The following is a 17,384-nucleotide window of genomic DNA, read 5'->3' as shown; positions in this document are numbered from 1 at the left end:
ACAAAGCATTAAAAAAAAAAAATACTATTCCACATACACTTTATCTTTTATAGTAAAGTACTGATACGTGTTCCTATCAAATCTTTTGAATTTTTGTTTCAGCAACGTAACTTGAAGCAGAAATTTATTGCTCTGTTGAAGAGGTTCAGAGTTACTGAAGACCTTCAAGGCCTTGACAATGACCAAGTGGAAATAGGACAGAAGCTACATGGTGCGTATTTTAAACTGTGTAAATTTTTAAACTATGTAAATCTCTACGTATCTCAGCATCTAGCAGTTGCACAGGAAAGGTAATGAACTAGTTTTGCAGTATGATTTAGTGTAAAATTGATTAAGAGAGCATTTATGAAAATATAATCTTTTGACTATTTGCAATATACAAAATGGATCCCGTAATAGAAAGAAATGTCTCACTGTGCTGAACTGAAACAAAAGGGTTACAACAATTCTGTCAAGGCAGTATAGTGTAGAAGTGTATGTGCTTTTAACATAAATGGGTAATATCATGGTTCTCATGCATATAATGGCAGTAAATGTGGATTGGACACCATAATGACATTATCTTCAGCATAAGAATGTGTCATCTCATTTAATGCACAATTGTTGCAGAGCTAGATGACAGTTATTCACAAGCATATGAGAGAAAATACTAACACGAATTCTTTACAGACGAATGGAAAAACTAGAAGAAGCCAACCTCGGGGAAGATCAGTTTGGATTCCGTAGAAACACTGGAACACGTGAGGCAATGCTGACCTTACGACTTACCTTAGAAGAAAGATTAAGGAAAGGCAAACCTACGTTTCTAGCATTTGTAGACTTAGAGAAAGCTTTTGACAATGTTGACTGGAATACTCTCTTTCAAATTCTAAAGGTGGCAGGTGTGAAATACAGGGAGCGAAAGGCTATTTACAATTTGTACAGAAACCAGATGGTAGTTATAAGAGTCGAGGGCCATGAAAGGGAAGTGGTGGTTGGGAAAGGAGTGAGACAGGGTTGTAGCCTCTCCCCAATGTTGTTCAATCTGTATATTGAGCAAGCAGTAAAGGACACAAAAGAAAAATTCGGAGTAGGTATTAAAATTCATGGAGAAGAAATAAAAACTTTGAGGTTCGCCGATGACATTGTAATTCTGTCAGAGACAGCAAAGGACTTGGAAGAGCAGTTGAATGGAATGGACAGTGTCTTGAAAGGAGGATATAAGATGAACATCAACAAAAGCAAAACAAGGATAATGGAATGTAGTCTAATTAAGTCGGGTGATGCTGAGGGAATTGGATTAGGAAATGAGGCACTTAAAGTAGTAAAGGAGTTTTGCTATTTGGGGAGCAAAATAAGTGATGATGGTCGAAGTAGAGAGGATATAAAATGTAGACTGGCAATGGCAAGGAAAGCATTTCTGAAGAAGAGAAATTTATTAACATCGAGTATAGATTTAAGTGTCAGGAAGTCATTTCTGAAAGTATTTGTATGGAGTGTAGCCATGTATGGAAGTGAAACATGGACGATAAATAGTTTGGACAAGAAGAGAATAGAAGCTTTCGAAATGTGGTGCTACAGAAGAATGCTGAAGATTAGATGGGTAGATCACATAACTAATGAGGAAGTACTGAATAGGATTGGGGAGAAGAGAAGTTTGTGGCACAACTTGACCAGAAGAAGGGATCGGTTGGTAGGACATGTTCTGAGGCATCAAGGGATCACCAATTTAGTATTGGAGGGCAGCGTGGAGGATAAAATTCGTAGAGGGAGACCAAGAGATGAATACACTAAGCAGATTCAGAAGGATGTAGGTTGCAGTAGGTACTGGGAGATGAAGAAACTTGCACGGGATAGGGTAGCATGGAGAGCTGCATCAAACCAGTCTCAGGACTGAAGACCACAACAACAACAACATTTAAATCAATATTTAGTGTCTTGCTTCTTAATATAATTCACTCAGTATCACCTGGTTTAATTAGACTACATTCCATTACCCTTGTTTTATTTCTGTCGATGTCCATCTTATATTCTCTTTCCAAGACACTACCCATTCCCTTGAACAGCTCTTCAAAGTCTTTTGCTGTATCTGACAAAATTACAATGTCATGGGGAAACACCAAAGTTGTTATTTCTTCCTGAATTTTAAGCCCCTCTCCAAATTTTACTTTTTGCTTTACTGCTTGCCCAGTGCACTGATTGAATAACATTAATTAAGATAGACTACAACCCTGTCTTTACTCCCATTTCAACTGTGCCTTCCCTCTCATGTCTTTAGACTCCAATGCAATAGAGTTTCTGTATGAGTTGTACTTAAACTTCTGCTCCCTGTATTTTATCCCTGCTACCCTGAAAATTTCAAAGAGTGTAGTCCTGTCCATATTTCCAAAAGCTTTCTCTGAATCTACAGTGTCACAAACTTTAGTTTGCCTTTCTTCACCCAATCTTCAGTGATAAGTTGTAGGATCAGTATGCTTATAGATTTCTCCAGAACCCAAACTGATATTCTCCGAGGTTGACTTCTACCAGTTTTTGCATTTTTATCTAAGTAATTTGTCAATATTCTGCAGACATAACTTATTATCCTTTTAACCCCAACAATTTGAAAACAAATATAATTTTAAAAATCTTCACAAAAGTAACCTGTATCATCATTGGCGTACAGTGTCCACCCGCTGTTTCATGTGATATATTTGAAAACAAATTCACATTTTTCCTAGACTCAATCTCACACCTCAAAATAACCATGAACTCAAATTGCATAAAACAAATTATACTTTGAGGTGATAAAGGTTATGGGGTGCCATTTAACATCATGTTGGAACTCCTTTTGCCCTGCATAGCGTAGCGACTCAACAGAGCTTGGAGTCAACAAGTCACTGGAGCCCCCCCCGCAGAAATATTGAGCCATGCTGCTTATATAGCTGTCCATAATTGCAAACGTGTTTTCAGTGCAGGATTTTGTGCACAAACTGACCTCTTGCTTATGGCCGACAGGTATTCGTCGAGATTCATGTTGGCTGAATTGTCCAGAATGTTCCTCGAACCAATTGCTAACGACTGTGGCCTGGTGGCATGGCACATTGTCATCCATAAAAATTCCATTGTTGTTCGGAAACATGATGAACGTAAATGGTTGAAGGTGGTCTCCAAGCAGCCAAACATAACCATTTCCAGTCAATGATTGGTTCAGTTGGACCAGAGGATCCAGTTCATTCCATATAAACACAGCCCACACCATTATGGAGCCCCCATTAGCTTGCACAGTGTGTTGTTGAAAACTTGGCTCAATGGGTCCACGGGGTCTCCGCCACACTTGAACCCTACCATCAACTCTTACCTACTCGTACAAATGAGTGTTCCATCAAAGCACTGCCATTTTATACCATGTGTACATGATTCTACCAGCATCTGTATATGTGCATATTGCCATCCCATGATGTTTGTCACCTCATTGTTGTCCTAATTAACAAGCAAAAATGGGCCTAAATTTTTTTAATAAATCTTCTATCACAATTACATAGTGTTCCAGTGGTTTCATTTCCACAGTACTCAAATTTACTTTACAGTAACTTAAGATATTTCACAGTCCATGATCACAACAGTATGACCATTAAAAAAAAATATAAAAAAAACCCTCACATGTCAGTATCTCCTATAATCACATTGTCATATCTCTACACTGACTGTGGGCTTGAGTACAGTGATACTGCTACAGTGTACTGCGTTCATAGAACTATCTCATTGTACCACTAGATATGTCTGTCTTGCAACAGCACCGGTGGTTTCTTGCTAAAGTCTATAGTACTTTAAAAAATTAATAAAATGGTGATGTCAGCCAGAAACCAATGGTACTTGGGGTTAAACTGATGGTTTGGTAGTGCCATCACCTGTAAGCACACCTACCTTCTTTACGATTGGGATTGTGAAGAGGGTAGGCTGGAAAGTAATGCACATATGCTTGTAGAATGTAAGCAAAAACTAGTAGAAAGATCGGGAAAAAAGTATGTTAGAGTACAGTTCTTTAAAGCTTCATAATTGTATATTAATATTTCTATCAATGTGCAACAAGTGTTTTCATGGTCTCACTGAAAAATTCTCTCGGCATTTCTCGAATCCAGGACTTGACATCTGCCTTCACTTCATCGGCCGAGGTGTACTGATTAGCCTTGAAGTCTCTCTTGAGTAGAGGCAATAAATAAATAAATAAATAAATAAATAAATGCAAGGCGCAAGATCGGGGAACTAAGCAGGGTTTTCGAACTGTTTGCCTGAGGAGAAGACAGAGGTCAATATTTGGCACTCTTATCTTTCCTCTTCTGGGGCTTAATGATGGATCCATGTCTCATTCTTCATAACGATATTCAGATGGAAATCGTCTCCTTCATCACGGTAGCGCTGCAAAGTTGCCCACAGCATTCTAATTGGTGCTGTTTGTTCTTATCTGTGAGACAGCATTATACCTATTGTGCATAGATTTTACAGTTTCCTGATTGTTCAGTAATGAGGCCGACACATTCCTTGGATATTCCAACATGATTTTCAATACACTTTAGTGTGTTTTGCTGCTCATTTTGAATCAGATCGTCAACAAGTGTGTGATGTTTATCACCTGTGGCAGTGATTGGATGTGTGCTGTGTGTTTCAACAACAATTACGGTTTTTCCAGGCTCGCAACCACATAATTTTATTAGCCATCAACTTACTTCCTGATATCTGAGGGTTTTTGTCTGTCTTGCATATCTTGCTTGCTCCGTTGATGAATAATTTTGTCATGGATGGGTCTCCCAAGGAACTCAATAATTCTGAGGGAATGTTGTGAACTTAGATCTTTGTGTTCTGTCATGTTCTTCTGACAGTGTCATCTCTCCCAATTCAGTTTCCCCCCCCTCCCTTTCCCAATTAGTCTTCTCTTTCTATAATATTGTTCTCAAGTTCATTCCCCTTATATAGATCCTTTACATATTCCTCCCACTTTTCAGCTGTCCCATCTTTGCTTAATACTGGCTTGCCATCTGAGCTCTCAATACTTGTGCAGGTGCTTCTCTCTTTTCCAAAGGTCTCTCTAATTTTCTTATTGTCAGCATGTGGCTTTCCTCTAGTTACACTTGCTTCTACAGCCTTGCATTTGCCCTCTAGGCATCCCTGTTTAGCCATTTTGCACTCCCTGTCAGTCTCACTTTTACATGACGATATTCTCCTTGCCTGCTTCATTTGTTGCATTTTTTGTATTTTCCCCTTTTGTCAAATTCAGTATTTCCTAAATTATCCAAGGATTTTTCCTAGGTTTTGTTTTTTCACCTTTGTGATCTTCTACTTCCTTAATTATTTCATCTCTTGAAGCTACCCATTTGTTTCCTGTGCTATTCCTTGCCCATGTTTAAGTCCACTGTTCCCCCCCCCCCCCCCCTGAAATTCTTCCTGATCTGATTCCTTCAATTTATCAGGGTCCTAGCTCCTTAATTTTCTATCTTTTTGCAAATTTTTTCAGTTTAGTCTGCAGTTAGTAGTCAAATTATGGTCAGAGTTCACATCTGTCCCTGGAATTGTCTTGCAGTTCAAAGTCTGTTTAGAAATCTCTGTTTTTATCATCATATAATCAAACTCAATCATTCTGGTGTCTCCAGGTCTTTTTGACATAGCCAACCTTCTTTCATGATTCAAAAACAGATGATTGGTTATGATTAAATTATGCTCTGTGCAAAGTTATGCCATGTGGCTTCCTCTTTCATTCCCTTCCCCTTATCCATGTTATCCTACAATTTTTCCTTCTCTTCCTTTTCCTACTACTCATTTGTCACCTGTCACAGTTAAATTTTCATGTTTTGAGTATCTGAACAATTTCCTTTATCTCATCCCATTTTTTTTTTCAATCTCTTCATCTGTAATGATGTAGCAATTGTTAATTTTTATAAAAACTGTTGAAGAAGAAAGTTCTTCTTTGCTCCTCCACTTACAGGACCGAATGCATATTTTTTATATTCATGACTAAGCTCAAAACAGTTATTGAAACACTTTAGATATTCAACTCCAGAAACAACGGTACCTGTAAGATGAAAAGTGTGCAGAAAACTACTTATCTAATGAAACTCATTCTGGATACTTATCTAATGTTTATTTGATTGCAACATTTTCTATTGCTCGTGCTGTTAACACTAACTTGCACCATATTCATCATTTACGGTATCTTAGGGTTTGTTCCTTTGTTATTTACTTTTCTTTACTCTGCATCTGCTTTCAGGTTAGTGTGCATGCATCTCTACTGTATAAATTCTGACCCAGTCAGTATTTCATAATACATGTGTTGCATGGTCCTAGGCTGACTTGGACTACCTTCAGGAACTAACCTGCTTGCTCTTAAGTCTCAAAGCATACAAATGTAATTTTTGATTAAAAAAGGAATTCAAACCTTGGAGAAACTGCATCTTGCAAAGTAAAAATTCCCTTAAGAGTACAGTATGAAGGGTCCCTGAAGGTCAAACAATGGAAAGTCCAGAATGTAAAAACTGCTGTATATTTAAGTTTTCGAGCCAGAAGGCCTTCTGCTGAGTCAGAAAACGCACACGCACACGCACACGCGCGCGCACACACACACACCCACACACACACACACACACACACACACACACACACACACACAGTCTCTGGCTGTTGAGGCCTAACTCATTAGTCAGAGATGGTGGCCTTTGTGTGTGTGTGTGTGTGTGTGTGTGTGTGTGTGAGTGTGTGTGTGAGAGAGAGAGAGAGAGAGAGAGAGAGAGAGAGAGAGAGAGAGAGAGAGATTGAGATTGTGTGAAATGTGTGTGTTCTCTAATTGAGAAGAGGAAAGCTTAAATTCGTAGCAATCTCTCCTTGTGCCCTGTCTGTGACTCAATGTCTCGTCTGTATCATGAGTAGCAACTGTCCATAGCCCTGATGATCACATTTATGACAATTTTAGCTGTCTGTGGAGGGTATTGACAATTTTCATAGTTTTTGCCCAAACAAAATAACTACAAAACAACTATTAAATCTAATGGGAAAGGTCTAATAATCCACAAACAATTTCATGGGAAATGTTTGGTCCACTCATTAGCTTAGCTTTTACATTTTGCAAATATTCTTTCTTTTGACTAATCCATAACTAATTTAGAGCCACAGAAATCTTCAGAAATTGATAGATAGCAGTTTCTTCAATTATTTTCTCCCATGTCATGATTTACTTTGGATGTTTCCCACCCTAATCCTTGTCAGTCATTAAATATGACTGTTTTGGATGTTATGGTGTTACTGCTTATCGACACTCAAATGACAAAAGAAAATAATTTCATTGTTACAGGTGGTGACATGGATCCAACAGAGATTGAGGATTTATTCGAAGAACTGGAAGATCTCAGTGACTCTGGTCCTGAAATGGACACAATGAGTATTTCTTCCACACCAAAACCTTCTCTTCGCCCTTTCTTCTCAAGCAGCCGCTCACTGTTGCAAGACACACTGCACGTTCCAGGTGAGGAGTTGAATGATAGATCAAGAATGAACTGAGCTGTAATGCTATAAACTTCAGTTGTGCACTCGGTTCTCAGAGCAAGAGGAGTAATATATTGGTGGAAAAAAGTTAAGACTGCTCAAATAACACTGCTTCTGCTCAACACACATTTGCTGCACAGCTCAATATTTAGTCACTTTTTTTATTACTCTGTATTTGTTCCTAGAAAATGAAGACTGTTTATTTCATTGACGTGCATGACAAACGTAAATGTTTTTCCAGGTTTATTTATGGAGTACAATGTATAGAGTTAATCATAGTCAACAATTTTAAGATCTTGTTCCATTGTTTAAAAGTGCTTTGTTGTTGATGACTTGTGTGCGCTGTAGTAATTATCTGCGAATAGATAACAGCTGCATACTCATTCGTAAACTTAGTGAAATTGATCCAAGGTTCATCATGCTCAGAAATTATTTCTGAAGTCTTGGCAGAATCAGAATGTGCTTCAGAAATAATTTTCAAATAGATATGATCATAGAACTAAATTTTTCATTTTGCAAAGAGTAAAAAAATTCTGATGCTATTTTCAGTAGTACATTAACCTTAATTCGTAAATTAGGCTTAGAAACAATGGGCAGACAAAGACTGAATTTTCTGAGGTAACACACTTCACTGTTTTAAATCCCACTACTGAACTGCTGCTCAGTATTATGCTGCAATTAATTGACATTATCATACACAGTATTAGTACTGTGCCAGTACTGAGGCATGTATCAGTATTATGTTTGTTGTCTTATCTTGTATTGTGAGAGATATAACTCTTTACTGCATGGCTTTGTGTGCTGCAATTGTAAGAAAGGCAGTAGCTGTCCATAATGTGATATGGAAACAAGCAGCTGCTTTATTGCAATACTTTTTACTTAAAACTCAAAAAAATTGTGTATCCATTTTAACAATCTGTCTATTGTTCATTAATTTGCATGTTGCTGCATGTAAAGTGTGGCATTTAGCAACTTGATATGTTATAATTAAACTGTGTTTAAATTAATTATTTGTGTAATGTATTATGGAAAGGAATTCAACCACAGAGACTGGCAAATTCAGAATAGAAACTTTGCAGTCAGGTGATTTTTCCCCCTCTTAGGAAAAAATATGTTTTTTTTTCATTGACTTTACGTCTATCATGTGATCTTGTTAGGGAGTTCTCAGACTTGGTTATCGTAATGCAGTGTCCTGTGTGTGAGAACTTCTATAAATAATGCAGAAATGTGTACAATATAGATTTGTAGAAATATTGAGCAAGATAACAAGATTCACAAACAATTTACAGTAATTTTAACAAATTTATTTCACTGAATCTGACATTATGCCACTATGTGTAGATGTAGCTTTCAGATTAAGTTACTGTTGAAAAAACACCTCAGTGATAGCACACAATTTTCCTGTTCTCTCAGTTTACAGATACAAATTCAGTTCAAACTGATCTTACAGGCAATGTTATTTTTTAAAGAGGTACTAATATCATTTTTTCCTTCAGTTGCAAATGGTTTGGATAACTAATACACTCATTGGTCCTAGATTTTGTAGACAGCTGACTAAGAAATGGCTTTTTCTAATTATATGTCAGTGATTTATTGTCCTAACATTTCAAAAAGATTTAACTGCTAGTTAGGTGCTTTCATACTGGGATGTTGGCAAACCTTTGTTTGGCTTGTATCGTCATCACGGAATTGTGTTTGTCCAGCCCAGTCTGTCATTCCATACTGAATTAGTACGCATAAAGACCCATATTGGACTAACAGGTGTCAGATGTGTCATCCTTTGTATTGGCATATGCAGATGAACTGGAGGCTAACTTCATTGTTGAAAGTTTTGTGTGTTTTAAAACAGTGTTTGCAAGAATGGAACTCAATTAAATATTTGATGGAACAGTAGAACTAAGGCTAAGAAATAAGCTTAAACAAAGAAAAGTAAACAAAATTTTCAGTTGTAATCATTACATTATGTAAATTTTTTACTGGGAAAATTTACTTTGGTGCTATTTGCAAACCTTCATGTAACATTCTGTTGGTAAATTTCAGGGTTTAGAGTAGCTTGATTCATACATGGGTTTATTTAGCAGCAACAAATGTGGTTCCAGTGGCACCAAAACAGTGCTGTTTTGGGATGTATATGCTTTCAGTTGCACTGGAAAGTGAAGACTAAGTAGACAATCTTCTGTATAGTTTCCATGTCAGTCTCTCCTCCCTATGATGTAGGTAGGCTTCTAAGATTATGGACATCCTTTTCCAGTGCATTATAATTCTCTTTTTAACTGTCCTATAAAATTTTTGTTGGGAGTAACATCCGTATTGGTGAAAAGTATAAATGAATTGTTATTCTTCTCTGGGTCTGGGAAAACTGAACTTTGTTAAGACACCGCAGTTAACACATTTCTGATGCTAAAGATGAACCAAATTTTTTGTCTTGTTTAGGATATGTGATTTTTTTTCACTGTGGTATGATATAGGGTGGCTGGTATTTAGATGCTGAATGTGGGACTACATTGTTCATTGTAATCTGTCATGACAGAATAGTTTGTACAAATTGTCACATACTTCCCTCATGGAAATTGCTGGAACTTGACTACCTACATTTAAGTCATTAACTTTATTTTTGCTGAGATAATTAGATGATGATGATACATAGCTGAAAAGAAAAGGTTTGCCTTCATTTCAGCTCTAGATCTTCTGATGATACAGGTTTGAAATTTGTTTGAAAGTTTCGTAAAAATAAATCATTGATTGAAATGGCCGTAGAACATCTTGCTTGTGTCATACTTCATGTACCAAACACAAGAACAGTAATGAAATATTGTGCAATTGCTCTGGTCCTCCGCAGTAAAAATGATTATGACTACAAATTATTGGATAGTTAAAAAAAGAAATTGATTATTCTTTAAATTTATCAAAGACAAATGTAATACATAATTGAATAGATAATTGGCCATGTAGTAGAAAGTTAATTGAAATTTGCTATTTCCTATTTCCTATGCTTTCTCCCTTGCTTCTTATTTATTGATTGTGGTATTGTCTGTGTGATATGTGTTGTAATATAAGAATGAATGAGCCTGTAGACATTTTTCAGTTATAATATGGAAAACCTTTTGTAATATATGATTTAGAAACCAACCAATTGAAATTTTGTTGAGATTGTTAAGATCCTGTAGAAGCGTTAGTAGCAAACCATTACTTTAGCTGATTTACAGTATTATGTAGATTTTGTATAAAAATAATTCTAAGTGTATATTTAAATGCTTTCAACCCTTTTTTATCATATCGTATGCTTGCGCTGAGTAGTGGATTTATGGAAAGTGGTGTATTTCATGTTATGAAATTAATATTATGAAGATTCATAACAAATGTTTATAACTTTTCAAATTATATTACATAAAGTACGGAGATGAAAATAAATACTTTCCAAATCAATTACATGTTTTTGTTTTTAGGTATTCCTTTATACCACTTGCTGAAGACACTTTTACGAAACTATTTCCTGTATGTAGGCTCACTGAAACTAAAGACCCATAACTGGATGTCATATGTACACCATTTCTATTGTTTTAAATACCTCATCTCCTAAAATTCATATTGAAAAATGTGTATAATTCTGTATACCATTGGAAAGCATTTCGGAGCAAATTAAACCATAATTGTTAGGTAGTCCAGGTGTATGTATTCACTATTGTCTCTGTGTGGTGGTAATGGGCAGATGAGGTGTTACGTTTGGCTTTACAACCTGCATAGTTACAAATGTAAGATTTCCTGACTACAGTAGTTCAGACTGTAGTAATGGTATTGTATCACAAGATGTGTGCAAGTTATCAGGAACAATATTAGATGAAGATTTAAGCCCAAGACGGTGCAACAAGAAATGTAGAACACAACAGAGCTGTATTTATCCAACTATTTTTTTAAACAAAGGCAAAACATTACTATGCAGAATTAAGACAATTTCAGAGCAATAGGAAGTACATTTTGGTTTTTACGTGCAGCTCTTGTTGAACATTTGGGGTCTTGTGAAATGTTCTGATTAGTTGACACAATGGAAGAAGGCAAACTGCCTAGCGACACAGTGAAACTGGATGAGAGATGGTCAGGTTTAAACTTCTGAAATGGAAGCACATGTTGTACCAGATTGTAGACTATACCTCGGTCAACATAACATACTGATTGACGATAGAGCATGGGAGGGGCTGATGTTGATTCACCTTTCTGTGCACACACAGTATGGCTGTGGCAGCAGCTGCTGGATGTTTCTGTTTTGGATACTTTCATTCACTACTTATTACCATACAACTAGTTTTGGGCATTGTTGCTTAAAATAAACATGCCTCACACAGAAACAATGCAACCAATGAAGACAGATCTTGTTGTTACATGACTGGCCACTAGTGTCATCTGTGACTGGCAACTTGCATGTAAGCTAGCGGAGCAATATGACAATGGTGAACAGAACAGAGTAGAAGGTGTGATGAAACTCATTCTCTGGTTAGTTGTTGGTGTTGTGCTTATCTTGTAAAAAAAACTATCTGTAAATCATGTTGTTATTCTGATCCAGTATACTTACCCAAGGACTGATCCATGCTATATGTAGTATAATAACAAGGCTTGTTTCAAGTTAAATTACAAAAAACTGCAGAAATCAGACATCAATGTTTGGCAACTGGTCTATGCAAATAAAATTGTTCTGAAGAATCTGAAAGTGGATGTTGCAAAATGAATGAAAATCCAGGAACATCAGTGTGGGAACAAAAATGTTATTGGAAACACTGCTGACTTTTCTTAATTGTGGTGACCAAAGTTTTATTTTGTAACTCTTCTGCTGAAGATCCTTGCTTAAAACAGGCATTTAAAGGTATCAGAAGCTTGTGTGCACATTGTCTCATAGACAGATTGACATCTAAATCTACATTTACACCGTGCAAACTGCTGTAAAGTGCATGACAGAGAGAGTGACTACCTAAAAGACCCAGTACACATTGTAACTAGTCTAATCATAATCACTACATGGGTGATACTAAGAGGTTTGTGTTATATTTCTATGTTCCTCCCTTAATACTGCTTCTTGAAACTTTGTGAATAGGCTTTTATGGGATGTCTTCAGCAGTCTGACAGTTCAGGTTTTTCAGCACCTCTATGCCACTTCCTTATGGAACAACCCTGTGATCATTCTTGCTGGCCTTCTTTTTATACATTCAGAACCCCACATGAAATCTGTTTGTGCTTGTGCACCATCAGCAGGTTCAGTTGCCTCTTACAAATATCCCCCAACATATTGATAAGGCAAGGATTATGTTCCTTCATAAAGCTATATCAGGTTCTCTGCAGAACAACATATGCTAAAGTGAGGGGCCAATAGATGACTCAAGAACATTATTGTTATTTTATTGTGGATTAGTTTTAGTTCTAATGATCATCTAATGAATTTGTTGTGGAAATCTGTTATTAGCAGAAAGATAAAAGAAAATGTGAATTTTATTGGGACTTCCATAGCTGCACTGTGGGACTTTTCTGGGACTCATTAGTGAAAGAATCAATTGAAATTTGGTTGGCGATGCATTTAATTAATAGAGATAGCAGCTTCAGCTTGGACAAATCATGGAATCTGGCAATTTCTGTTATTATATCACAAAGACGTCACGATGGTGCAGCTCTCTGCGACACATCGATATCACCGTGTGGAACAACTGCGCAGCCATAGATTTAATTTCCATGTATATGTTACACCTCTTTGCCGCCTATCAATGTCTCTGGCACTTTGTGTATCTTTGGCCGCGTACACAGTGGTTCGGTCATCGGGTATAAAAGGACAGAGCAAGTGCTGGAGCGTTAGTCACCTCGGCCCACTCTGAAGACAGCTGGAAGGTATTCAGCTGAAATATTAGGAGGAGCTGAATTTATGTGGCTGCAGGTCCAAAATTTTATGAAACAGTCCTTACATCGTGAAAGCCTGAAGATTCAAATCAATTAACATGATTATAAATGTGTTCAGCAACCACCCAGATGTTTCGTACATACTTAGGCAGTTTATATTACTAGACACAATAAATTTAGCTTGATCACTAAGCACTAGAACTAACATCCAAAGCAGTTCTTCTCTAGATACTATTGGAAGTCTGTAGAAAACAATAGCAAAATGAATCTTACTCGGGATTTGGTACCTGTGATGATTGCACTGCACTGTTTCATGGAAATCTGAGGTTTCAACAGTTTTCAAGAATCCTAGCTTTCCACACATGTTATACATTCTATGCCAAATGTCGTAGATGCCCAGCTCTCTCTCTCTCTCTCTCTCTCTCTCTCTCTCTCTCTCTCTCTAGTGAATTAAAAGATGCATAAAGCACACAAAGCTCTTTAGTTTGCCGTTTTGCCATTTTCTGATGCCCTTGCCTCCTATTGATGCTCTCAGCAGTAATGCTATGTTGGTGGTTTGGAATCAAAACATGGAGATATTCTTTGTTAACTGATGTTTGTCTGTGATTAGAGGTTATGCACTGACTAGCACAATGGACTTGTTTACGAGAGAAGCGGAGTTCGAATCTTTATCTGGTCATCCTAATTTAAATTTTCCTTGGCTTACACTAATTTATTAAGTTGAATATTCAATGATTTCTTTGGAAGGTACACACCTAACATTCTTCCTAATCTCAGTTTGTACTCCATTTATAATGATCTCATTGTTACAAAACCCTACTGTTATATCACAGATCAGAATAACCACATAAATCGTACTGTGGAGAAGGCATATTACAGGTTGGGATTTGTCTGAAACTTCCTAAGAAAGTGTAATTCACATATAAAAGAGGTAGGCTTACCATAAGTAAATGAAAATAATATATTTATGAAAAATTAATGTTATTGGATAGATAAAATATCTACTTACCAAGCAGCAGTAAGCAAACACACATATAAAGATATTTAAATTTGTAAGCTTTTGTAGCCAGTGGCTCCTTCTTTTGGCAGAAAGATTGAGGGGGAGGGAAGAGGGCTGAATGAGAAGTGTAGCTGTTTCCTCGGATCGATAGACAACAATTGAAACAAATTGTATTAATGGACTTTATTACAGTAAGTTACATTGATAAAACTTAACTTTGTGTATTCACAAAGAGGTGTTGCAAGCAAATGGCAACATCCAGATACCAAAGTCCTTCAGTATATACAATTTCTATGCAAGCAAAACAATCCAGTTCATAAGTCACTGCTGTAGCGTTCCAGGCCGACGGCTCGCCATCCACCCCTGCGGCTAGGCAGAGCAGTGCTTGTATTTTCTTGGCCTAGATGCCACTCGTGTCGTGGTGTTGTCGTAGTTAGAGTGCTGTTGTTTGACGTCGTCTCACAGCCCTCTCTGCTCTTCTGTTCTTCATTATGCCCGAACAAAAAGGACTGGTGAGGTTTAGGAAATGGGGAGTGTTCGGAAAAATTACCCGGAATGCCAGGTCATGGGAGACTTATTGGATAACATGGGAAGGAAAGAGTGTTTCCTAGGGAATTCACTGAACGAGATTTGAAAACCTGAGCACTTAAAGCTGGAAGATGGGTAATACACAAGGCAGAGATTACTGCCTGACAAAACACTGTGCAAGAGTTGACAAGAGCGGAAAGGTAAGTGCATTATATGTGGTAGTAGTTGGAGGTAGGAGGGTGCATATAGCAAGTCTTGCAGTGGGGACAGTCTCAGGGGTAGGAGCCATATGGTAGGGGGATGGGTGCAGAAGGAGCTTAGGGTCTGACGTGGATATTGCAGAGATTGGGAAGATGATGAAAAGCTGTTCTAGGTCTGGTGGGCAAAATGTTCTACAGAATGGACTTCATTTCAGGCCATGATTTTAGGAAGACAAGTCAACAAGACTATGACTTCCTAATATCATGTCCTGAAATGAGGTCCATTCTGTAGAACATTTTGCTCACCACACCTAGAATAGCTTTTTGTCACCCTCTCATTCACCACAATGTTGTTGTCAGACCCCATGTCCCTTCTGCACCTTACCCTGTGGCTCCTACCCCCTCTGGAAGGCATGCCCTATGCACCCTCTACCACCACCTATACCAGCTCTATATCTGGAAAAAATATAAACTATCAAAGGGAGGGCCACCTGCAAAATGGCACACGTCTGATACCAGGTGTTATGTAAACACTGTATGGCCATTTACATTGGCATGACTACTACTAAGTTACCAGTTAGGATGAATGGGCATAAGTAGTGGATGTATAATGGCAACACAGAGTATCACGTTGAGGAGAAAGCTCTACAACATGACAGTCATGGTGTCAGTGCTTGTTTCACAACACATGCTACCTGCATTCCTCCCCCAGACACCAGTTTGAAGTGTTGTTACAAAGTGTCCTTGGTTCTTGCCATCCACATGGCCTTAATTTACATTAATTTCTTTGGTCTCAGCATTTCTTCACGTTGACTATTTCTTTCACCTTCCCTTTTACTTTTACTTTTCTGACCAGTCTGTTCCCTTCCCTCTACTGCCACTACCACATAAAATGCACTTAGATTTTAATCCTTATTAACTCGTGCACAATGTTGTGACAGTGATCCCTGCTTTGTGCATTATTCTGTCTTCCAGCTTTAACTCTCCGGTTTTCAAGTATCGTCCAGTGCAGTCCCCAACAACCAGTCTTTCCTTCTCATGGTGCCCAGCAAGTCTCCCCTGACCCAGGGTTCTGCTTGACTTTAGCAAACTCTCTCCGTATCCAAAACCTCATCAGTCCTTATTGTTCACCCCTCTTCCTTCCCCTTCAGCCTTTCTGCCGGGAGGAGCCACTGGCTCCAAAAGCTTGCAGATTCAAATATGAGTGTTCTACTGCTGAACCTTGGCGAGGAGATATTTTTAATCTATCCAATTACATTACCGTAAGGAAAGATGATGCGAACCAGGTGAATATTATTCCTGAGCAAAATAAATTCACAAACACAAGATTTAAGGGAAGTAATAGATTCATTAAAGTACACTATACACTAATTGGACAATGGTGAAACACTGTTTAACTCAATCAGTCAGTGGAACTCTTAGTGCAGTTGCTCACAGAGACAGATATTATCAAGTCTTTGATGCACTGTTGTAAGACACCGTCATTATTCTGTGCTTTCTGTATAATTCATTTCACTTGCTTCACTGCCTTTTGCCAGTCTTCTGGCATAACTTTTTCAATTCTCTCCATCAAAAGCTGTTCCACTGTCAATGTATTTTTTTTTTATTTACTGCAGTAGTAAGATGTTTAACCTGAGCCGTCATGAGTTCTATTGCATTGAAATGGCAATAGTTCAGAGGCCGTCTGATAACTTCGTGCCCATATTTATTAGCTACTTTATTTGCGATGTAAACTGGATTCTATGACTTGTGTTGGCAACATAAGTTCTAATAATTCTGCCCTTGACAAGTTACTGTCAAATGGTATCTTACATTTCTCTATCTAGCAGACAGTATATTTTCTTTCATTGTCTTTGGGGGCCCCTCATCTTCTATAATTGAGTCATCATCATCATCATCATCATCATCATTTAAGACTAATTATGCCTTTCAGCGTTCAGTCTCGAGCATAGCCCCCTTATAAAATTCCTCCACGATCCCCTATTCAGTGCTAACATTGTTGCCTCTTCTGATGTTAAACCTATTACTTCAAAATCATTCTTAACCGAATCCAGGTACCTTCTCCTTGGTCTGCCCTGACTCCTCCTACCCTCTACTGCTGAACCCATGAGTCTCTTGGGTAACCTTGCTTCTCCCATGCGTGTAACATGACCCCACCATCTAAGCCTGTTCGCCCTGACTGCTACATCTATAGAGTTCATTTCCAGTTTTTCTTTGATTTCCTCATTGTGGACACCCTCCTGCCATTGTTCCCATCTACTAGTACCTGCAATCATCCTAGCTACTTTCATATC

At 37.7% G+C, this 17,384-nt stretch overlaps 1 protein-coding gene across 3 annotated transcripts in view; it reads left to right on the top strand.

The window, feature by feature from the left end:
- The window catches only part of LOC126461319 (phosphofurin acidic cluster sorting protein 2), a 722,007-nt gene that overhangs the window by 571,865 nt on the left and 132,758 nt on the right, over positions 1 to 17,384 (top strand). For all 3 annotated transcript variants that reach the window (XM_050095989.1, XM_050095987.1, XM_050095988.1), the window contains exons 7-8: positions 103 to 211; positions 7,298 to 7,468. In XM_050095989.1, the coding sequence (XP_049951946.1) occupies positions 103 to 211; positions 7,298 to 7,468 (280 nt within the window). The remainder of the gene's footprint in view (positions 1 to 102; positions 212 to 7,297; positions 7,469 to 17,384) is intronic.

This window comes from Schistocerca serialis, chromosome 1 (assembly GCF_023864345.2).
Source record: "Schistocerca serialis cubense isolate TAMUIC-IGC-003099 chromosome 1, iqSchSeri2.2, whole genome shotgun sequence".
Classification (NCBI taxonomy): Eukaryota; Metazoa; Arthropoda; class Insecta; order Orthoptera; family Acrididae; genus Schistocerca; species Schistocerca serialis.
Note: the sequence above shows the minus strand (reverse complement) of the source record. Positions and strands in the feature narration are given on the sequence as shown.